This window comes from Protopterus annectens, chromosome 13.part0 (assembly GCF_019279795.1).
Source record: "Protopterus annectens isolate FY-2018-M chromosome 13.part0, PAN1.0, whole genome shotgun sequence".
NCBI classification, from domain to species: Eukaryota; Metazoa; Chordata; order Ceratodontiformes; family Protopteridae; genus Protopterus; species Protopterus annectens.
Genome location: NC_056747.1, coordinates 125,558,701 through 125,582,886, shown reverse-complemented (window position 1 = coordinate 125,582,886; position 24,186 = coordinate 125,558,701). Strand labels below are relative to the sequence as shown.

Genomic DNA, 24,186 nt, shown 5'->3' with positions numbered 1-24,186 from the left:
TCCTCCCCTATCTGCAGGAGGGTGTGTGGATGTGTTCATTAGATCCCCGGGATGAATATTGCCATATCAAGATGGACAAACACTCCAGCTGGGAGCCAGTCACTACCAGTTCAGAGCCCTGCCTTTCAGTCTCTTGACGGCCCCCAGAGTGTTCACGAAATGTCTGGCAGTGGTAACAGCTCATCTGAGACTTCAAGGATTCCAGGTGCTTCCATATCTAGATTATTGGCTCCTCTCCACCCCCACCAAATGTCTCCTGGTCATGGCCCTCCACTACACCTTGCCCCTAGTGGAGTCATTAGGCATCACCATACACTAGAAGAAATCAAACCTCCATCCATCACAACAACTGGAATTCATAGGGGCAATATTCAACATGCAGTCAAGCCTAATTTCTCTTCCTCCCCACAGGCTTCAGAGACTCAGGGCACAAGTTCAGGTGATACTCTGCCAAAGCAAGGTGTCTGCAAAGGAGATTCTTCAGGCCTTAGGATCTATGGCCACAGTCATCCCCATAGTCCCCTTAGCCAGACTGTACATGAGATTACTACAATGGCTCCTTCAGGCCCAGTGGATACCCAATCTTCACCCCCTGAACTCAAATATTCTTATCACCAACATTTGCAAACAAGATCTCCTCTGGTGGATGCGTACCGATGAAAATCTTTGGTGTCGTCCCTTCCAGGTTCCACAGCCCAGCGCCACAGTGACAACGGATGCTTCCCTGATGGGGTGGGGGGCCACTTCCAGGGATAGTCAGTCCAAGGCACATGGTCCAATGTAGAGGTCAATTTGCATATCAATGTCCATGAGTTAAGAGCGGTGCTGTTGGTGTTGCAAGCTCTTCATCCGCTTCTTCTGTCCGGAATGATTACTGTCCAGTCAGGCAACATGTCTGTGGTCTGGTACATAAACAGGGAGGGACCAAGTCTTACCCCCTTTGTCGTGAAGCCATAAGAATCTGGCAGTGGGCGATAGCTTCCAACCACTTCCTGATCGAAACACACATCCCGGGGAGCTCCAAAGTGATTGCGGACAGACTGAGCAGATGCATACTTCATCCGCACGAGTGGTCTCAACCCAAGTGTGGCGACGGAAATTTTCAGTCGCTGGGGCCAGCCATGCTGCGACCTTTTCACCTCCCCTTTAAATGCAAAATGCAGCAGCTACTTTGCCCTCTTTCCCCCTCTCGTGTAGTCACCGAGAGACACTGTAGTCCACGATTGGCCCACGGGTCTCCTTTATGCTTACCCTCAGATTCCTCTGATCCCCCTCTTCTGCAGAAGACGATTCGGTTAAGAAGCAAAGTGATCCTCATTGCTCCATTTTGGACTCGTGTGGTTTCTCTTCCTCCGACCTCATCTGTTATGACCTCCTTGGATCCTAGACACTCGTCAGGAACTAGTTTTTCACCCACAAGGGCTGACTCCTCTGAATCTGTCCACCCTCAAGCTGACAGCTTAGTTTCTCCACTTCCGTTAGTTACCAGGCAAGAAACCCTTTCTTCACCTGTTTGGGATATTATTTTGGCTTCTCATAAACCATCCACCAGAAAACTTTACAAGGATAAATGGAAAATATTCTCTATTTAGTCAGGTAATCAGGAACTACCCGTTCGCAGCCCCTGTGGCAACTATTCTTCATTATTTGGCTGAACTGTTTGACAAAGGTGCCTTGGCTTCTACCATCCAAGTCCATATGGCAGTTGTTTCCAACTTCCATAATGTGTCTGAAGGAGTACCACTCATCTCCTGTCATCTTTGCAAGACCTTCCTCAAGGGTATTTTTCACAGTAGGTCTCCCATCAGACATCCGGTGGAGGCATGGAATTTGTCCTGGGTTCTGCAGGCTCTTTCTCTGCCCCTGTTTGAGCTGGCTGCCACCTGTGACCTAAAATTCTTATCTTGGAAGTCCTTATTCCTGGTGGCTATAATTTCAGCAAGAAGAATTTCAGAATTACAAGCATTATGTATCAAGAGCCCTTATCTGATCTTTCTTAAGGACAGGGTATCACTTCGAACTAACCTATCCTTCCTCCCCAAAAGGGTTTCTGAACTTTCCATTAACCAGTCCATTCAGCTCCCTGTGTTTTTCCCAAACTACTCGAACAAGGGAGAATACTGCTTACATTCCCTGGATTTTTATAGACAATTACGTTTTTATCTGGACAGAACTAAGTCATTCCGCAAGTCAGACCAGCTTTACGTTTCCTTTGCAGGCCCTAGAATGGGAGGTGCAGTATCAAAAGTTACTTTGTCTAAATGGCTCAGGGATTGCATTTCCTTCACATATTCACTTACGGAGGAATCGAAACTGGGTCAAATCAAAGCCCACTCAACTAGAGCTATTGCAGCATCTGTTGGCCTTCCATTCTAGGGCCTCCATGGATGACATTTGCGCAGCTGCTATTTGGGCTAAGCCCCACACTTTTATCACGCATTACAAATTGGATCTGTTCTCCAAGGGAAGAGGCCTTTGGCTCAATGGTTCTCAGGAATGTTCTTCCATAAGGGCCACCCAGGTTCTCCAAGTAGCTGGGGACTCGGTCCCATCAGTGATGAATAGGAAGAAGATTAACAACTTCAGATAAAGAAGTTATGTCTTACCATAACGTTCCATCTGAGTTGTTGATCTTCTTCCTGTAATCACACCCTCCCACCGACACCCTCCTAAGGTTCTGGGTCTTCATGGTGTATTAGGGTTTCTGCGCAGAGATGGCCTCTGGCTTATTCTTTCTCTATATGTTGCATGCAAACTCGATCTGAGGTAACTGAGCAAAGGGCATTGTGGGTAGCAGCTTAGCTTGAGAATTTTTGGTGCATGCAAGCTTGGTATAAGGCCGACTCGGTTCCAAGGGCTCGGAACCGAACCCATCAGTGATGACTATAAGAAGATCAACACCTCAGATGGAATGTATGGTAAGACATAACTTCTTTTTTTATGTTCACTTGATGATCACAACTCAGCATCATCATTTCTGAGAAAAAAATTAAATATTTTGAGTTATGGCAACAGGACTTGCATATGCAAATAAACTTAGAAGAACAAAGGATGGTACTGCTTGAAAACATCTTGTTCTGCAAACTATGTACAGTGTGAATGGTGTTTTTATTCACAGCTTTTTTTAATGAGTTTAACTGCAAGTGATGTTATGACAAAATCATTTTCCTTTGTTTTACAAACATGAATAACTTAAAGAAGATAACAGTGCAGTATGAGTAGAGGACAGTCTTCTAGATGATAAATGAGAAATAAAGACAAAAAAACAATTTTTCTGCCTTTTTAAGGTGAATAACATAAAATTAAAAGACAAAATAGTAAAGAGCATGTTAAGCACAAACATTTTCTGCATTAAATTCTATTCAAAATTTCCAGCTAGGTCCAGAAGTTCCACAGCTGACCTGCTTATCAGTGATATAAAATCATTTTAGACATTAGAGACTTTCCCCTTTGGCCACATTTTCCCAGAAGAGGAGTCTCAAGACAGTGAAACACTTGGGCTTAGGTGGTGCTCATGTAATCCATTTTAAGTATAAGGCTGTTAATTATCTGATTCATAAGATTCTGTAGGAGAATCAGGTAATTCGGGTGTGTACAGATATATATAGTTCATCCCTCTGAAGATAGGGAACACCATTTCAAAGTAGTGGGGTAGCATCTAATGTTGGTCCACATTATAGCAGTACAGATCCTGCTGTCTGTGGTTGACCATACTGTGCTGATACAACACCAAAGTGTTGCTGTTGATGCAGTGATGCTACATTGTTTTTGTTCTTAGTACTGCTGCCGCTGGGATGCTGTCCTCATCAGTGGTGCAGCATGCTTTCTTCTTTTGTAGAATTGCCAGTGGCATACTGTCTTCATCACTACCAGTACGAGCTCACTTACAGTAGACCCTTACCATTAGAATGTTGCTTTGTTCTCTGTCTTGTTCCACCCCCATGCCCATTTACCATTTCTGATGTAACAAGTTAATTTGTTCCCCCTGTAATTGGCATTCCTGCAGCACTGGAAGAAGAAATAGTCATCCAAAGTGGCTATCATTCGGGTAGCAATGAGGGAGCTTTGTGCCCTCACCAGCATTCTGGTAATGACGGTGTATAGGATAGGCCTAACCCCTCCCCCTGCATGTAGGAGAGGGTTTAAGAAAGGCCTAAGACTCCTCATGGGTGTGGGAGAGGAATATGATAGGCTTAAGTCCACCTCCTATATGTAGGGGAGGGGTTAGGATAGACCTAACCTCCTTTCTGGGTGTGAAGGAGTGACCTGCATCATCATCACAAACCCAAATGCAAGTGCATGATCCTGTGATAAGGGCTACAGAGGTCAGAGCCTGCGTTGCTACTCTTCTGTTCATGCAAGTTTCAACAGATGAACATAACAGTAACTGAAGGTTGGTCCCTGGCCCATAGTCAAAGTTTTGTCCATCCATGGTGACTGGCAGTGGGATATTGTATTCCTTACCATTAGTTTTCTTGGAGTTCTACTCATACCTCTCAAACTCTTAGTGCAAAAAATCCGGACAAAGCCTGACAGAATGAGGGGGGAGAAGGCCAAAAAATAAGGACAGACTTTAAGTATTGCTCTTATAAACTTAGAAAGTTGCTAGAATAACAGGATTTGTCTTAGCATGCATTTTTCTAAAGGATATAGAGTATGAAACACAAATGTATATCATTATTTAGTGACTTCAATCCTGAGACCATCCCACTCATTTTTCAGAAAATCACAAATTTTATGAGGAACAGATCAAAAATATGAGGCAAAAATCTGGACATTTTGCCAAAATCTGTATGGTTGAGAGGTATGGACAGATCAATCATTTAATTCTTCATTCTGCTGAAATCCATGGTCCCGATGGTTGAGATGTCTGGGTACTGCTGTAGAATCTTGTGTTCATGTTGATAGTTTCTGTCTTACACCACTCCAAGTCACATCTGTGCTGCCCAGAGTAGAAGGACAACAGTCGTTCAGGCCTTTTCTTCCCCAAAAGCACATAGACACAAACCTGTCAACAGGTGACAAGATTCAGATTGTTGTCATAGCCAACATAAACTATATATTGTTACACATCCATCTACATTACACTGAAGTTAACAATGAGAATGACATAAAAAAATAAAAAACTGACAGACTAGGAACAGTTATGTGTTGCACTTGCTGAAATAGCCACTCTGCCTCATTACTGAACATAGTACTTGTCACACTCCAAAACATGCACCGTGCCTTGGGTTATGAAAATCGCTGTGGCAATACCTTCCAGACATGCAATCCTTCCTCTCCAGCTCTCTGTCTCACACACACACCCACACACACACACACTGACGCACACATGTGCATGCACACATGTGCACACACACACAAAGATATACACACTCATGCACAAGCTCGCACATACGCATGCACACACACAGACACACACGCATGTGTGCGCGCACACACACACACACACATACATACACACACACACATACATACATACAGATACACACACGCGCGCACACACAGACATGCGTGTACACCCACACATGCACGCACACACACACAAAGGCGCGCACACACACACGCATACACAGATGCACATGCACATGCGCGAGCTCGCACACACACGCATGCATGCGTGTGCGCGTGCACACACATCTACATACACACACACACACACATTCACACACAGATACACACTCACACACACATATGTGCTCACACACACTCACCTACATACAGACATACACACAGAAACACACATACACACATACATACAGACATACAGAAATACACAGAGGCACACCTTCTGAGCATGCTCCCTGCTACTCTCCTCCTGCACGTGCTGGATGATGAGCAAAGTCAATGTCTATGCATTAACACACACACACACACACACACACACACACACACACACACACACACACACACAGGCGCGCGCGCACACTCACATACACACACACCTGCATGCGCACACACGCGCACACACACAGATAAACATGCACATGCGCACACACACAGGCATGTATACACACAGGCGCACACAAGCACATGCGCATGCGAACGCACATGCGGACACGCATGCACATGCACACACACGCATGCACACACACATGCATGCGTGCGCGTGCACACACACCTACATACAGACACAGACACACATACACACACACAGGCGCACGCACTTGCATACACACACACAGACATGCATGTACACACACACACACACACACACACACACACACACACACACACACACACACACACACACACACACACACACACAGATGCATACACATGTACGCACACCCAGCCAGACACACAGACATCATGAAACATCATTCACAGCACAGTAGAGCATATGAAGCAGGGCCATTACATTACATGACATTAATCTACACATCTGCATATGTGCACAGCTGCCACAACCTGCAGCAGATGTTCCTGTTCAGCAGTACCAGCACTGGATAACATCGCATGTTTCTGAATGAGACCATGCTAATACTTGCGCTCCTCCATGACGGCCCATAATTGTGGTCATATACATGTCTCTGACTGTTCCACTGTGAATTTACATTCTCCACCACTGCACACATCGACAAACAAGCACAGCACAGTGCTTCATGTCTGCAGCATCATTCTTCTCCCTCATTATGCAGCTATACTTAAACCATAGGAAAATAGGGCAATACTAGTGGACAGTCACAGGACCCATAAGATGCCTAGCCATATGCACCTTTAAGTACTCTCAAGTAAAAGTTCTCGCTACACCCAAGGAGTACTTAATACTACTCACCTTCGAGCAAGGCTGTACATGGTAACCTTGCAGTACTTTTATTAGCCTGTCGTGGTAAATACACTGAGTTAGGAACTGTTTCTCCAGCTAGTCTTGTTTATTTACTGGTGTAACTTTAGGCCCATGCCTCTCAACTGTCCCGATTTTAGCAGAATGTCAAGATTTTTGCCACATATTTTTGGTTTGTTCCACATAAAATTTGTGTTTTCTGGATTTTTGTGACAAATCAGTAAGGAGGACTGAATTCAGTAACTAATGACAGGCATTTGAGTTTTAGACATCATTTCCTTCAGAAAATGCATGGTAACACAATACCTTTTATTCTAGCAACTTTATAAGTTTATAAGAGCAATATTTAAAATGTGTCCATATTTTGGGGGTTTGGTCCCCCCATTATTTTTGGCTTTGTCTAGATTTTTGTGCTAAGAAGTTGAGAGATATGTTTAGGCCCTTACTGCAGATGTTTGTAGAGCCACTGTTTTTGCCAAAAAAAAGCAGAACAAGAGATCAGATAGGACTGGGTTTTCTTGGCTTGAAAAATGAAACATGGAGCAGCTGGTAGGCCACTGGATATAAGGAGATTTGTTTATCTATCAGAACAGTTTAAGGATTAAAGTCCTTTACTTTTCTTGGTTAAAAATTGTTAGGGATTTTCTAATTGAACTATATGTTTGGATTTGTACATAGTAAAGGAGGCATTGCATTCAGTGATGGGTCTGATGCGGGAAGAGTACATTGGTAGAACTTCTTTGGATCTTGAAGACATTCCCTTGAATTTTAGCTGGGCCACATAAAAAGATTTTCTGATTATGATGGAAATATGATCAAGTGAAAAAGAGTTGTCCACATAGCGTCTTATGACTGTATCTGTCTGAGCAGGAACCTCTATTGTATGAAAGAGCTTTTATGATAATTGCTGTTCATATCAGGCTACACAAGTGTAGAGCATATGCTTGGGGCATTATTTTTATGCTAGAAAAAAAATTAATATCACTTCCTCGCAAACAAGCTATTTCTGACTATTTTAAAGCATCTTCCCTGGAGAACTCCATATTTAGATGTTTTTAGTTTTGGTAGGAGAATCTCATTTCAAGCTTTTTTTTTTTAACTGTGCAGTTTTCCACAGTGGTTTTCTTGTTGAAAGTAGTTCAGTTTCATACTAAAGTGTTGCTGTCCATATGTCTGCTGAATTAATCGGTTCAACTTGCAGTTTATTTCCTAAACTAAAAGACATGGAAGGTAGTTACCCACATTGTAAATTTTCTATTCTGAGTTCCCTTCAGCATTTTCTTTGTCTTTGACTGCACATTTATTTTTATATAGTGCATTTCATCTGTGGTCAATATTTGTATAACATATCGCACCCTCATTAGTGGAGAGAGAGAGACCTACTGCAAGGAAAGTCCAGCTGTTATTATTCACTGAAGGACAATAAAACTCCATAACTTATCACCTAAAGCATGGGTCCTCTCCTACTGTTATGTTTTCTAAAGTTGTACTTCCTTTCACTAGCTGAATGTAACCAGTCATGGTCAGTCTGTACATACAGTAACTATGCTGTTTACATTTTGTATTTTACTACAGACAAGCAGAAGATCTCCTCATGAACAAACCCGCTGGCCACTTTCTTATTCGAGTTGCTGAAAGTCGGATTGGATACAGTCTGTCATACAAGTAAGAAGCCAAATATACCTTTTTTCTCTCTTTTGTAGCATATATTAGCTTAACAGAGCTGGACATTTTCAGGGGATCTGCACACCAATCAGTTTCGGCTGTGATTCGCACATAAAGTGCACTAATGGAGCCTTATTTTATTTATTAATCTGGTGACACAATGTATGGGCTGATCCACACTGAGTCCTTAGCCACAACAAAAGAAAGGCTTAAAACAATTTGAGCTGTCATCACATTGTGGTGACACAGACACCGAAAAGTTACTTAAACAAAAATGCAGTAATTGCAGTTATTAAGCAGATGGCAGTAATTCAGATGCACGTGTAGAGATTCAGATTGGGTCTTAGCAACCAGAGAAGTTGTGAACCATAATTCACTGAAGGAACTTATTTGGGAGGAAGAGAGGGAAGAGTTAAGTGGGATAAATTGCTTCTCCCCATAAAACAAGGTGGTTCAGTATTACCAGATTTGAATGGATACTTTAGAGCTGCACAATTAAGGCTCATATATAACAGAAGTAAAAGATCACAAATCAAAGTGGAAAGAAATTATGTTGAAATGGAGAGTGCATAGCTCATAAAATAAGGAGAGAATAAGGTTTTAGATGCAGGCCCTTAAGAAGAATAACAGCCATACAGAATATTATATTTGTAAAATAGCAGTAAGTATCTTAACTACTAAGTCAGATTTTACCAATAGGGATGAGTTAGGCAATGCATATCCAGTTGTTAGAATGAAAGCTCCCTTACCTATTGCAGTTATGGCTTCAAGTTCCATAACATTTTTCTGGGGACAACCTTCATAAGGGAATTACACTTTTTTCACTGGAACCCAGGTGGTATGTAACTGAAGGCCAAGATATTGAAAGAGGATTTATTTTTATTTATTTCATTTTACATTTGTTAACTGGGCTAGTCTAACTGGATATATTTCCGTTTTCAGTAGAGGCCAGGGAGAAAAGCTCCAGTGGCAACAAATAAAAACTGAAATTTAAAAATTAATAATTAAAAATCAGTATTAATACATAGTAAATGAAAGGATTTCAGTAGAAGATTATTAAAAATACAGGAAGTAATAAGAATAGTAAAAAAATAAATGAGTATTAATAAAGTAAAGTAGGTATTTACAATAGTAAAGGTGACAATATGTACAGGATAATTCAGTATGCAGTGAGATACATGTAGACTATCAGTACATCAAACAGGATAGAGACTTTCAGAGCATCACGCAGGATAGATTACACTAGTATGATGTATTCTGTTAAGCAGTTACAGTCTTACTTCAATGAATGTGAAGTAAGTAGAGGTTCAAGAGGAGAAATATCTGTAGTGAAGGAAGAAGGTTAATCAGTGTTGCTGCAGGGGCATAACCAGTGTCTTTTGATGTGTCTTTTGAGGTTTTGTTTAAAGAGAGGCAGTGAAGAAATTAAAGTTAGGTCATGAGGCAGTAGGTTCCAGTTTTCTCCCACAGAGATGGAAAACAGAGAAACTCCAGCCATATTGTAAGGCTTGTTTATGCTAGCAAGAAGTTTGCTGGAAGAGCGAAGATAATTTAGATTTTTGTATGGGATTATGAGATTGGAAAGTATAGGGGTGCTGTTAGGTTTATAAAATATCTTGTGGGAATGGTGAGTTGGGAGACTTTAAGTTGGTTTTGAAATTCAAGCCAGCCTAGCTGCGTTAGATTCAGACAGTGGTGAGTTCTAAAAGGATTGCCGGTGGCAAATCTAGCGATGTTATTATAGGAATTAGCTAGTTTGATGAGATTATTTTTCTTTAGATTAGTGTATATTGGTGAGGCATATAGAACAGTTGAAATTAAATGGGAGTGTGCAATCTTAGTTCTGGCTATTGGTGTTAGGAAAGGTTTAATTCTATATAAGGAGCCTATTTTTCTGTTGACAGTTTTTATGGTGTTATTTATGTGGCTGTCAAATGTAAGGTTATTGTCAATAGTGATTCCTAGAAATTTAGTGGTAGAATCGGAGTATATAATTGTGCCATTATTGGAGATGACAGAGAAATCTATGGGGGAGGATTTACTGGTGGGTGTGAAGAGAAGGAATTTAGTTTTTTGGCACTGAGCAGGAGGCAACGTTTTGTGAACCATGTTTCAACTATGTTGAAAACATTTTGAGTAAGAGAATGTAGATCAGTTGGAGAGTTTGCTGAGCATACTAGTGTAGAATCATCTGCATATGGAATGCAGGTGGCTTGTGGAATGGCCACATGGAGGTCGTTGATAAACAGTGAGAAAAGAAGTGGACCTAGAATAGAGCCCTGAGGGACTCCGAGTGTGACTGGCAGAAGGGATGATATATTATTTTCCCAGAGAACTGCTTGTTGCCTATTGATAAGGTAGGACTTGAACCATTTAACTGCCAGACAGTCAAGGGAAAGGGATTCAAGAATGTTGATAAGAAGGGCATGGTTTACCATGTCAAATGCATTTGAGAGGTCACTAAAGAGTGCAGAAGAGAGGTTGTTTTTATTACGATTTCTATTGATGGCTTCTGTAAAGGATAATAGGGCAGTTGTGGTGCTATGGGATGGCCTAAAGCCTTCGCTGACAGTTTGCTATGATGTTATGTTGAGATAAATGGTTTAATAGTTGTTGGTGAATGCATTTTCCATAATTTTTGCATTTTTTAAGAGTGATAATAGAGCTATTGTCCGGTAGTTTGAATAATCATTAGAGGTACCCCTTTTATGTAGGGGGATAATATGGGAGATTTTCCAGATGTCTGGAACGATTCCTTCTTTAATGGTTCTATTTATGAGGATGAATATGGGATAAGAAATTACTTTGGCTGCTTTTTGCAGGTATTCAGATGGTAGCTGGTCAGCAGAAGGAGTACAAGGTTTAAGTTTTTGGATGAACTTTTAGATGAGAGTGGTTGAGATGGGTTGCAGATGGAATGTTAGTAGAGTGCCAGGTATGGTGGTGGGGAGGCTTGAGTTGTTAGGGACAAGTTGACTGGCTAGTGATTGTATGGTCTCTGTGAAGAAGGTATTGAAGGTATTGGCAGTTTGGTGGGGGATATTATGTTTGGCCTGAGATGGGGTAGGTGTACGTGAGTGGCCTGGGAACAGGAGTTTATTTATATTAGACCAGAACTTTTGGGGATTGTTTTGGTGATTTTGCTGTAATTTATAGTAGTAGTTCTTTTTGTCTGTAAGTATTGCCTTTTTTGTAATATTTCTTAAATGCTTAAAAGTTTGTTCATCTGAGATATTTTTGTTAGCTCTCCATTTAGCCCAAGATTTGTTCCTAAGTAAAATTTTTTGTCTGGTTTCCTTAGAAAGCCAGGGGGCAGGCTTGGACTTCATTCTAATGGACCGTTTGGGAGCATGCTTATCTAGGATCGATAAGAATTTAGAGTTTAGGTATTTATCAGCGTCTTCAAGTGGTAGGGTTTTTAAAGGGTTCCAGTCACAGGCTCTAAGTTCATTTTGGAATAGTACTGGGTTAAAGTGTTTGTTGGTACGTGCAATCCTATATGTGGGGGTTAGAGATATCATTTTTTTGCCTTAGGATGTAGGTCAAAGAATGATCGCTTACATCGTCTGGCAGAGTTCCTACCTTGTAAGCTTGTTTCTGTTTATTTATAAGTATCCAGTCTAAGGTGCTCTCTTTCTTATTTGGTTTATTGATTCTAGTTGTGGAGGTGATAGTTTGACTAAAGCCATGAAGGTTGATATGGGAGGTAGGATTATCAGCGTTAACAACTTTCCAGTCAGTATTAAAATCACCAAGTATTATTGTTTCTTGGGGATAGGTTGAGGACACCCAGCTTAGAATATCCTCTATAGTACTGATATTATTACCGGGGGTAGGTAGATACAAATGATATATAAAGATTTATTTTGGTTGATTTGAAATCTGTTAATAAGGACTTCTGCCTTACTATGCTGAGGTGGGTTGTATGATAAAGTGAAGATTTGAAGTACATCTTTGAATAGAACTGCTACTCCTCCACCCTTGCTTTTTATTCGGTCTTGTCTTAATATATTATATCCTTGGGGAATGATTTCATTGTCTTTGGTGTCTGGTTTTAACCACATTTCTGTCAGGCAGAAGATGTCAAAGCAGTGAATATCTAGAAGGGCGTGGAGATGGGCTACTTTATTTTTAATACTGCGGATATTTAGGTGTCCTATTAGGAAAGAGTTTGATAGTTTAGGGTGGGTTATTAGGGTAGCAAGATTGGTAGGGCCAGGGTTAGGGTGGATGTCACCGTCTTTTAAGGAGGGATTACTTAGTTTGATTATAGAAGTATTTATAAAGTTGGTTAGATATTTTACTTTCTTTACTGTGGGTTTATTGTATTTAATGTGGGAGAATCTATGGTATTTAGGTAGTAGATAGGTGGGAACAAAAGTGATATTAGTTTGAATATTAGGGAGTATGGGAGTTTGTATAGCTGTTTGTTTTGGAGAGTAATTAAAATGGTAATAGTACAGTTTTTCAAAGGAGGTGATGAGGTAGGTGGAGGTGAGAGCAATTGAAATTAAAGCTAAGAGCATTGGTTTGGATATTTTATTTTTTACTACTAAAGGCATCTTGTAGAGATATGTATAAAAAGTTTTAGGAGTTAAGTCTAAAATTAAAAAAGGTGGTATTGTATAAGAAGAGCGTTTAGAGAAGGGAATAAATACTTGTTAGCTAGAAGGAAAGGGATATGGTAAAATACTCTAAGTATTGGGTTATAGTCACTGGTAGAAAAAAGATGTATGGGTGTGGTTAATTTTGTGAGAAGGATGGTGAAAGGGATTGGTTGATTGGGAGAGAGGGTGTGGTTTAAGAAGTATAAGTTTAGGACCATTGGGGGGTGGGAATTGGGGGTAGGGTAGGGGAGCGGAGTGAGCCAGCAGGGCGAACGGAGCAGGTCACAGCTGAGAGAGGCTGGGGGGCAATCAGTTATACAGTGAGACTGTGTTCTACAAGCTTTGAGGAGGTAAGAGGCACTTTCTTTATTTACTTAACATAAGACATAAGGGGGTGAGCTTTTAGTATAGATGTGTAGGGGAAGAGGTAAAATTAAAGAGTTCTATAGCAGGAAAAGTAAAGTTATTTAGAGAGTCAGTTAAATAGTTCTATAACTGGGGTATCAAATGATAATAGAATAAGCTGTCTGGTTTATTTATATTTAAGGCTAACAAGGTTAAATTCCTTTTTACAATCTTTCAAGGGGTGGGGGGTAGTTACCTGTAGTAAGAGTACTAGCAGGGGTAACTGAGAGAGGCTAGTACGCAGGGCTAGAGGAGTTTGGCTGGCAGTAAGAAACAGCTTTACATGCCTTGAGTTCTGCTGCCCTCTAGTGGTATATATAGGAAATTACATGAGATTCACTAGTATAGGAGGTAAAAGGAGGAAAAGAAGTAGTATATTAATAGCTTAATAGATGGCCTATGGGGTAGGTCCATGGGTGTGCTGGCCATTACAATTAGTACAACTTTAAAGCACTCACAATTTAGTTAAATACCTAAAATAACTGTAGGTTGTCACCTACACTGCGAGGCTGAGCAAGGAGTGACTAGGTAGTTCATGTAGGGTTTACCGGTTGGACATTCCCTCCTGTTCAGATAGGATTTCTTTGCCTTGCTAGGTTGCTGAAAAGGGGCAGTCTGTAACTCAAGCAAAGGCTGAAAAGCTGAAAAAGAGACAGAAATAAAGTAAGATTATAAGATGGCAACTAGGTTAAGTCTATGCAGAGGTGGGAGGTGAAATGGTAAGGAAGGAGTGCAGGTCAGTAATGAGTGGAGGGTAAGACACAGTACAGTGAAAATGCAGATAGGCAGCATTAGATACCTAAACATCTGATTGTGTGGCACATAGGGAAAAAGAATAAATAATTATAGTCACATTCAATTAAATCCTAATTCCTATGAAAGGATTAGTTAAAGGTAAAAAAATGAACCCAACAGGTATACAGTTTGTACAACCTTCATATACATGAAATAAAGTTATATTCAGTAGTAAAACTAAAAACAAAACAAAAAAAAATAAACAACTGAAATACAGAAACTAAGTCAGCAGCACCTTGTCCCAACACCAGAAATATATCCTGATATATTTCTGGTGTTGGGACAAGGTGCTGCTGACTTGGTTTCTATATTCAGAAGTACATTTTTGTGAAGGATGTGAAGACTGACCTTAGTTGGAATTTACTGCCCAAATGTGGGAGTCTTTCCTGACATGGGCAGCTGTGCCAATCAGTATGATATAAGTTATGGACAAGACAAATACATGATTAATACGAATCCAAATAGACTATACAGATGATGCACAGAACTAATGATTGAAAGAAAGAAAATGGCTTTTTCTGAACAGTCAGTCAGATCATCAACATAAAGAAAGCAGTCACATCGGGGCCCAGAAACATGAGAGAACTTTTAAAAACAATAATAAAAACCACACAGGTCACAGGCACTCGAACAGAAATTTAAATTTCTGTTCGAGTGTCCGTGACCTGTGTGTTTTTTATTATTTATGTTCTTCGTATTTGTTGTTTAAAAACTTTTAAAAACACATAGGATGTGTCTGAACACAGAAGTGTGTGTTTCACCAGAGGGGAGCAGCAAACATCCTAAAAGAGTGCTTATGGTACGGGTGGTTGGAGTATCTGAGGCTCAGGAGCGGAAGGATTACTTACACTGTAGCCAAGGGTAAAGCTGATATCTTGCATCAGATGCTGTTTACATTTCACTTTAGTCTCAAAGAGATAAGGTAAATATGGAAATTGTGTGTTAACTGAAATAAACAAACAAAGTCAATATATTCAAACGTAATGGTACCATACATTCTGCATGAAAATGTATCTTAGGTTAATTTAACCATACAGTGCTTTGACTTCCGAGATGGCTGCACATTGAGCAATAGCTTTTTTCTAGCTGCCCCAGTGTCAAAACAGAAACTCGGCAGAGAAGGCCAGTAGACTTGTGTTTATGGGTAAATTTAAGTAACTGGGTAATAAGTACACTGCCTGAATGCCAGGAATAAAGAAATACAGAAAACCTGGAAAAAAATCAGCTACAAAAAGTGAGGAAGAAATACTGACTGGGGAAAGTTCTGCAGCTGTTCAGCAAAAAGCAATGCAATCTTCAGACGTGACTTTCAGTACCCTAGAGGAAGATATAAGACAACTGCCTACAGACCTGGTTAAAATAAACAAAACACTGATGGAGTATATCAACGCAAATAACAAAAGGCTGGAAAAAAACGGAAGAAGCTTTAAACAGATATTCAGATGAGGCCACAGAAATACCTCGCAAAGAGAATCCATGGCCTCCAACACCTGTCCTATGAGGACAGGCTCAAATCACTACCACTGTACTTGGTATCATACAGATTGCTCAGAGGTGATCTATGTCTTGCTTACAAGGCAATCTTGCACCCTGCCCTACTAGAGAGGCTCCATATCCATAAGTCTGCCTCCTTGCGCATTACCCGATGAAAAAGCCTAAATCTAATATGCAACATCAACAAAACCTGCTGGAGAGATAGGTTTACCTTCCAGAGGCTACCCCGTCTCTGGTATAGATTCCCCGTAGGGGTCTATATTATAACATCGAAGTCTTAAAACTTTGAATGCTATGATATCGACCCCTGTTCAGCAAACGCTTGAAATAGCGAAGCTGCAGAACTCCGAATATTTTCCTAGGGAAAGTACTCGGTGGTCCGTTTCTGCGGCTTCGCTATTTCCTCGACTGTGGTGCGAAGGTGACGGACCGGGTTAAGGTAAGTGTGTGAATGGACCGAGGTAAGGTGAGTCTGCGATAGTTAGAGACCTTAGGGATAAGGAACGGGTAAGGTGAGTGTGCGATAGTTAGGGACCTTAGGGTTAGAGAGCGGGTAAGGTGAGTGTGCAATAGTTAGGAACCTTAGGGTTAGGGAGCGGGTAAGGTGAGTGTGCGATAGTTAGGGACCTTAGGGTTAGAGAGCGGGTAAGGTGAGTGTGCGTTAGTTAGGGACCTTAGGGTTAGGGTTGGGTAAAGGTAAGTGAATAGCTAGTAGTGTATGTATGGTTTAGTGTAGGGTTCTGTGAAGTGTGTATGTGTGGATTATGTATTTTGGTGTGCTTGTGCTGTGTGTGTGTAGTCTCGGAACAGCAAATTTTTTTTCCAAGGGAAAAAATTTGCTGTTTTGAGCATTCGAGTATATCACATTTCGAGATTCCAAGCTCGAGTTTATGGTGTTCGACATTTTGGAATTTCGATAATGTGATATAGACCCCTCCCCGTAGATGTCAAACAGAGTACCTCACTGACCCTCTTCAAGTGCAACCTTGATGAGTGAATGGGAAGCCACAAATTTGTCCAAGGGTTTCCACCTGTGTCCCTCACTGACAGGGGTGACAGGTGCTGACTGATGTTTTCTTTGAGGGGATAAACTCTTGGCTAGGCTTGTAAGGGCCCAAGGGCCATTAGCCTAGTAACCTCCTATGATATATATATATATATATATATATATATATATATATATATATATATATATATATATATATATATATACACACACACACACACACACACACACACACACACACATATGTAATGCACAAATAAATATCTAATTTCCATTTAGTCACCTCTAAGGTTAACAAGGCATTCCTAAAGGGTGCCTTTTATATCAGACCCTCAGTAAAGGACTCGCTGCCACCTTATGACCTATACTTTGTTTTGGAGGCACTGGCAAGGAACACATTTGAGACCATTACTGAAACAACTTTAAATACCTTTCCTGAAGACACTGCAGGTGGCCATAACTTCAGTCAGAAGGGTTTCAGAATTGCAGACCTAGAAGGTCAACCCTGTTACTTCAGACTCATGACAAAAATGTTAACCAAAGCAACATAAACCAGTCCATCAACCTACCTGCATTCTTTTCCAACTATAAAAGCAAAGGGGGATGGCTTATGTATTGCACTGATGTCCACGGAATGATAAGCCTCTATATTAGCAGAGGTAAAGAATTTGAAAAAGAATGAGCAGCCTTCACATCACAGAGAAACAGCATACAGGAATCCAAAGTCACTTTGTCCAAACAGATGACAGGCTGCGCAATATTTGGTTACATTAAAGCAGGCGATGACCTTCCAGCAGCTCCTAAGACTCTTTCAAACATAGTAGTGGCCATCTCTATCATGTTCCTGAGAAATGCCTTCACAGGCAGTTTTGCACAGCAGCAAATAGGTTAACCTTAATGCATTTACCAAACATTATGAGCTATATGTTGCCTCCAGGGAATAAACCTCCTTTGGGGCTAATGTATTCAGTGTCCTGTTTCCGTAGCCTAACTCTGTCAGCTGGACATGTAGTCCTGAAAGATAAGCCACTTCTTACCAAATGCAAAAGTTATGTATTTGCCATAATGCTAAATCTGTAACAACTGTCCATCTTCAGTAAGACAAGCTATCCACCTATTATTCCCCCATACCAAGGCCATGGGCATGCAGTCAGCCTTCTCTATTCTCTTCTCAATGTACAGCAGCAGCTGTAGGTGCCAAAAATCATGCTGAGTAGTCCTAATGCCTATGCTATATACTTTTGTTACCAAATATCGATACAGTTCTTACCTATCTAGCATTATAGTAAGTGCATGATTTTTATTTATTGTAGGACAAATAGTTAACATGATTTGCATCTGAGACTAGTATGGTGATAGGAGGTATTGCCAGCCATGCCAGGGAGAAGTAGGTCAGTGGATGTATGACTTGTTCCAGCACAACTAGCTGGAATTTTATAAATAATTATGTCATTTGTATATCAAGCTGATCTGTCCAGATGCTTGTGCTGAAAATGTATTTGTGAGCTTTGTTTATGTTAATTGTGTTAAAATGTATCAACAGTGCACCCTGCTGAAATGAAGAGAAAAGTACCTGTATTATGGTATCTGAATTAAATGTATATGTTTTAATAGAGGACACAGGCAATGCAATGGTTAATCAGCTGGCTTATTTTAAGAAAAATAAAGGAAATGTAAATGAGCTGTAAGTCATTGAACGTTACCCCACATTGCTGAGTAGGACCAGAGCCTTTGCTCATTAGCTCAGTAAAAAGAGGAGAGGCCTCTAGGCACTGCCATAAAAGCTCTAAATGTGTATTCTAGCAGTCTGCTAAAGTCCTGTCTCAAACTTCAAAAGAAGATATTGTGGGAACCCAGAGTCAAGTGACCAGATGAGGTCATTCTGCAAGTCATCTTGGATATTATATTTTATAGGGAGTAACATACCTCCCAACTGTACTGAATTACTCAGTGTTTATCGAGTTTTGGGGTCCAAATAATGGGGTGCCACGATTCCCGAGTTGCACCCCTTAATTTCTGATTTTTTTTTTTTTTTTTGCCAGCTTTTTTTTAAATTTTTTTCTTTCACGTTTTGAGCTGATGTCATCACGTGCTGGATGACGTCAGCTTCATCAGCCTGTCGGAATTGAGCTCAAGGGCTCACGTGCTGTCTGTTTGAATGGACTTGCTCTGTAAGATGGTTTCTTGGGAAGGAACTGCTGAATTGCTTTGGAACAGAGTTAGAAGGAACTGCTGCTGCTGCAAGCTTTCCTGAGTTAGTTCTTCAGGTATATTTGTTCGAGTCTAGTTTACGGTATTAACAACTGTTACTCGTTAGAGCTTACAACGCTTGTTCTTAGTGGGTCTATTCTTGAGTTACTTACAATGGTAGTTCTTAGTGTGTCTGTGCTTAAGGTATTAATTGCTTTCCATCCTGAGTTAGTGCTTATATTCACTCATTTTTCTTGCTATAGTCACTAATTTTTCTTGCTTGGAGCTTATAGTCGCTGGTTTAAGGTAGAGCTTACAGTGTGTATGTCGTTAGAGCTTACAACACTCGTTCTTAGTGGGTCTATGATTAAGGTGTTAACTGCTTTGCTGAGTTCGTGCTTATAGTCACCCATTTTTCTTGCTTGGAACTTGTATTCGCTGGCTTAAGGCAGAGCTTACAGTGTGTGTGCTAATTACTTTCCTGAGGAGTTGGTGCTTTTTCTTGCTTGGAGCTTATGGTCACTTGAGTCTATTTTTCTTGCTTGGAGCAATAGGTGTGTGTGTGTGTGTGTGTGTGTGTGTGTGTGTGTGTGTGTGTGTGTGTGTGTGTGTGTGTATGATTTAGTGCTTTTTCTTGCTTGGAGCTTATTGTCAGTTGAGTCTTGAGTTGATTTCTTGCTTGGAGCATTAGGTGTGTGTGTTTGCTTGGAGCAGTAGAGGTGTGTGAGTGTGCATTCGTGCTTTTTCTTTCTTGGAGCTTATAGTCACTTGAGTCTATTTTTCTTACTTGGAGTATTAGGTGTCTGTCTGTGTGTGTCTGTCTGTGTGTGTCTGTCTGTGTGTGTGTGTGTGTGTACAGGTAAAAAGAGCCCAAAGTCCCTAGCCACCACTTGTGAATTTATGCCTCTTATTTTTGTTCTGTTCCTCAGTAAATCTGTGTTTTTCAGGATTTTTGTGGCAAATCACTGAAGGATTGAATTCACTAAATAATAACAGGCATTTGAATTTCACTTTTATTCTAGCAATTTTCTAAGTTTATAAGATCAGTATTTGGATTTTGTCCATATTTTGGGGGTGTATTCCCACATTATTGGCTTTGTCCAGGTTTTTTTGTGCTGAGATGTTGAGAACTATGGTGATAAGTGAGAACTGAATTCACTAAATGATAGTCATTAAAGTCTATCTTTCAGGAAACTGCTGATTTGGCAGTGCTCTGATTGTAGTGCACAGGGTCCTGGGTTCAAATCAAGACTTGGCAGTGAAATGCATGGTGGTAACACAACATTTTATTCTAGCAACTTTTCAGAATTATACAAGCAATGTTTGAAATGTGTCCCTGGTTTTTGGCCTTTTGCCCCCCCCCCCCCAAAAAAAAAACAACTGAAATTGAAAATAAGTACAAGATGCCTATGGCTTAAACTACTGTCATTCTATTCTTTTTTTTTTCTAAAATGTTTTTTTTTTTTTTTTGTTTGTAAACAAATTATGATACAGTACATTTAAATTACAATTCAAGATAAAAGAAAATAGTTAATAACTATAACAATATGTACAATATTTACAGGTGGTCCAATGAAAAGGATTAACCAACAAAGTTATAAAGAGGAATAATTCCATAGAACAAATATAACCTTTACTGGCATATATTCACATAAGTCCATCTTAGTTTATGACATTTCGATTTCATGTAGAAGAAATTATATCCTTTTGTAATGTGTCTATAAGTATTAAGATTTTATTCCAAGGATTGTCTGTCCAACGTCTGGGAAAAATTCTTTCTTCTTTGACTTTTATTTCTTTTTGTGCAGATTCCTTTAATAGAGATATGAAGTCTTCATAACTTGGAGGGACTGTGGATTTCCATTTTCTTGTTATACATTTTCTGGCTACAGCCAGAATAGACCATAGAAGATATTGATCACTTTTACTCATAGTTACTGAGTCATCTACATTCAGAAAAATTAAAGATTTTGTCAAAACAAATTTGTCATTATAAATGGCTTGAAGAAATCTATTAATATCTTCCCAGAATTTTTTAATGCAATCATAAAACATATGTATCCAATCTGCCTCACAGTTTAAAGTACATCTCCAGCATATGGGCTTTTGGATAGGGTCAAATTTGGCTATTTTATATGGTGTATAAAAGGCTCTATGTAGAAATTTCCATGTGAAGATTTTCCATATCTGAAAGTTTGAGGTTAGCTTAACTGACAACAAAAGGTCATTTATACCTTCAGGTGATATATTTATTGTCAAGCCCTTTGTTAAAGTGTTCACAATATTTTGACCTATTTTGGTTTTATACACTATTAAAATTTTGTATAATTTAGATATAGAAATTGGCTTATTATGATTTCCATAAATCAATCCTTGCATATATTTTATGAATTTAGGTATAGTATTAAAGTTTGAATCATTAATAATTCTACATAAATCACTTGCATATTGTAATATTTTTTGGAGTTCTATTCTGTCTATTTCAAATATACTAAACTCATTTATTACTTGTTGGGTGGTTAAAGTACTGTGATTATTCAAACATTGAAACCAGTAAATAAAGTTATTGGATTCCCAATTAATTAGTATTTTTTCTTGGATTTTTTCTTTAAAATTCTTTGATGTTTTAAATGGTATTAAGAGTTCGAACCATAATTTTATGTCTGGATTTGTAATTATACATTTTCTAAATAGATTATAAATATTATTCAAATATGATAAATTAGTGGGCTTTGTTGTTTTATTTTGTAAGCTATTACATAGTATATGCCAAAATATGTTATTATAATTCTCCAAATTCATATTTTTTAATATTTTGTTTTCATTTAAGAAAAAAGTTATATGTAAAGTTTTCCATGCAGATGAATAATTTGGATTTACCCAATTTAGTATAAGTTTAATGATGGAAGCTTTAATATACGTTTCTATGTCTGGAAATTTAATTCCTCCAAAGTCCCAGGGTCTAATATGATGTGAGAAAGCAATTCTGTTCTTTTTTGGATACCAAAGAAAATCCATTAAAAGTTTCTGTATTGTTTTTATAACTTTTTTATCTGGTAAAATAGGGATTGCTAATGCTATATAGTTTATTTGTGGTAATAATATCATTTTTATTAACTGTAACCTATCTTCCAATTTTAACATTAATTTATTCCAGCTATTAACTTGTTTTTTAATTAAATTTTGGATTTTATTATAATTTAAAGTCATGGTAGTATCTATGTTCTCAGCTATAAGAATTCCTAGATATTCTAGTGAAGAAACCTTTTCTCCAATTATTTGATATTTATTCAGATGTAAGTCATCTATTTTATTTAGAAGTATATGTTTTGATTTGGATTTATTGAAACAAAGACCTGAAATAGAAAAAAAATCTTCTACTTGTTTCTCTAATTTTTGTATGGATTCTTCATTTGGTTTTAAAGTCAGCAATATATCGTCAGCAAATAACATGATTTTAGAATTAAATTTATTGTAAAAGTTAATTCCTTCTATTTTTGGATCACTTCGTATTGCAGACTCAAATAATTCTATCGCCAGGGCAAACAGCATGGGAGACATAGGGCAACCTTGCTTAGAGCCTTTAGTTATTTTAAAAGCTTCCGAGGTAAATGGGCCTAATTTTATATAAGCCAGGTTATCTTTATATATATATTCTTTATTAAATTTATAAAGTTTAATGGGAATTCAAAAAGTTCCAAGATTTTAAATAGATATTTCCAGTTTACCGAATCAAATGCTTTCTCTATATCTAATGTGATTATAAGAGCTTCTGAATTATCTCTGTTCAAAGCTTCTATAATGGTTAAAATTCTCTGAATATTGTCATATGTGTGTCTACCAAATATAAAGCCTGTTTGGTCTTCATTTATGACTTGAGTCAGGGATTTCTTAATTCTATTTACTAAGATAGACATAAAGATTTTATCATCATTATTGAGCAGAAAGATAGGTCTATATGAGCTACATTGGGATGGATCTTTTTTATCTTTTTTTATAGGGGTAACTAGTGAGTATTTCCAAGATGGTGGAGTAATAATTTGAGTTTGAATATCATTTAGCATGTTATGAAGTAGAGAAATTGCTGAATTTGGAAGAATTTTATATAATTCCATTATTATTCCATCCATTCCTGGTGATTTGTTGTTTTTACTTACTTTAATTGTATTTTTTATTTCTTTTATGGAGATATGCTTGTCCATTTCTACTTTTAATTGGTCAGGTAGTTTTTTTTTTATTAAGGAATTATTAAATTTCAGATCTGAAAATGAAATATTATTATCATTATTTCCATAATGCTTAGCATAATAGAACTTAAAAGCTTCAAGAATAGCATTCACATCAGAGACCTTTTTTTCCCTTTTCTTTCATGTATTATATTTATGATGTTATTTTCTAAGTTCTGCTTTTTAATTCTCATTGCTAGATTATGTAAGTGTTTTGGAGAAGTTGAAATTGAGGCAAATTTTAGTTTTTCCAAAGCTAGATTTGTTTTATGAGTGAGGAATTCATTGTATTTTTATTTAAATCTATAATTTCTTTTTTTCCTGAGAATCTACTACATCATAAGAACTTGTATTTATTTCTGTTATTCGTTTTGTATGTTGTGTAATTCAGATTCCCATTCCTTTGTTTTATTTTTAAACCATCCTATAATCTTGCCATACAAAAAGCCTTAAGTGTATCCCAAGTTATTATATTATTTGTATCTTTAATAGGATTTGTTTCTAAGAAATATTTGATTTCTGAATCTAGCCAAGGTTTAAACTCTTTTAATTTAAGGATGTAAGCTGGTATTCTAGTTACAATGTTTAGTCTTTTGAAATCAATTTGTACTTTAAGAATTAAGGCATTATGATCTGAGAGAGGACATGGAATAATAGAAAATTTTGTTATCCTACTGTTTAAATCAGAGGAGACAAATATTTTATCTATTCTTGTTTTAGTATTAAAGCGATAATCACTATGTGTATAACTTAATGAGTTAGAATCTTTAAAATTAAATGTATCTGTCAGATTTAAGCTTTCTAACCATCTCTTGAAATATTTACTTACGGGTGTGGGACGGAACTTTCTTTTATTAGTTGTTTCAAAGTTATCTAGAATACAATTGAAATCTCCCCCCATTATTATCATACCTTTGTTTACTTTGTTAATTAATTCTATGTGTTTTTTAACCATAGACAATCCTATTCCAGGAATCCAGTAAATATTTATTAAAGTCCAAATTCTATTTT

General features: G+C 38.4%; 1 protein-coding gene across 2 annotated transcripts in view; it reads left to right on the top strand.

Annotated features, from left to right (window-relative positions):
* Window positions 1-24,186, top strand: part of LOC122817648 — a 551,549-nt gene that overhangs the window by 331,724 nt on the left and 195,639 nt on the right. For both annotated transcript variants that reach the window (XM_044090709.1, XM_044090708.1), the window contains exon 3: window positions 8,363-8,452. In XM_044090709.1, the coding sequence (XP_043946644.1) occupies window positions 8,363-8,452 (90 nt within the window). The remainder of the gene's footprint in view (window positions 1-8,362; window positions 8,453-24,186) is intronic.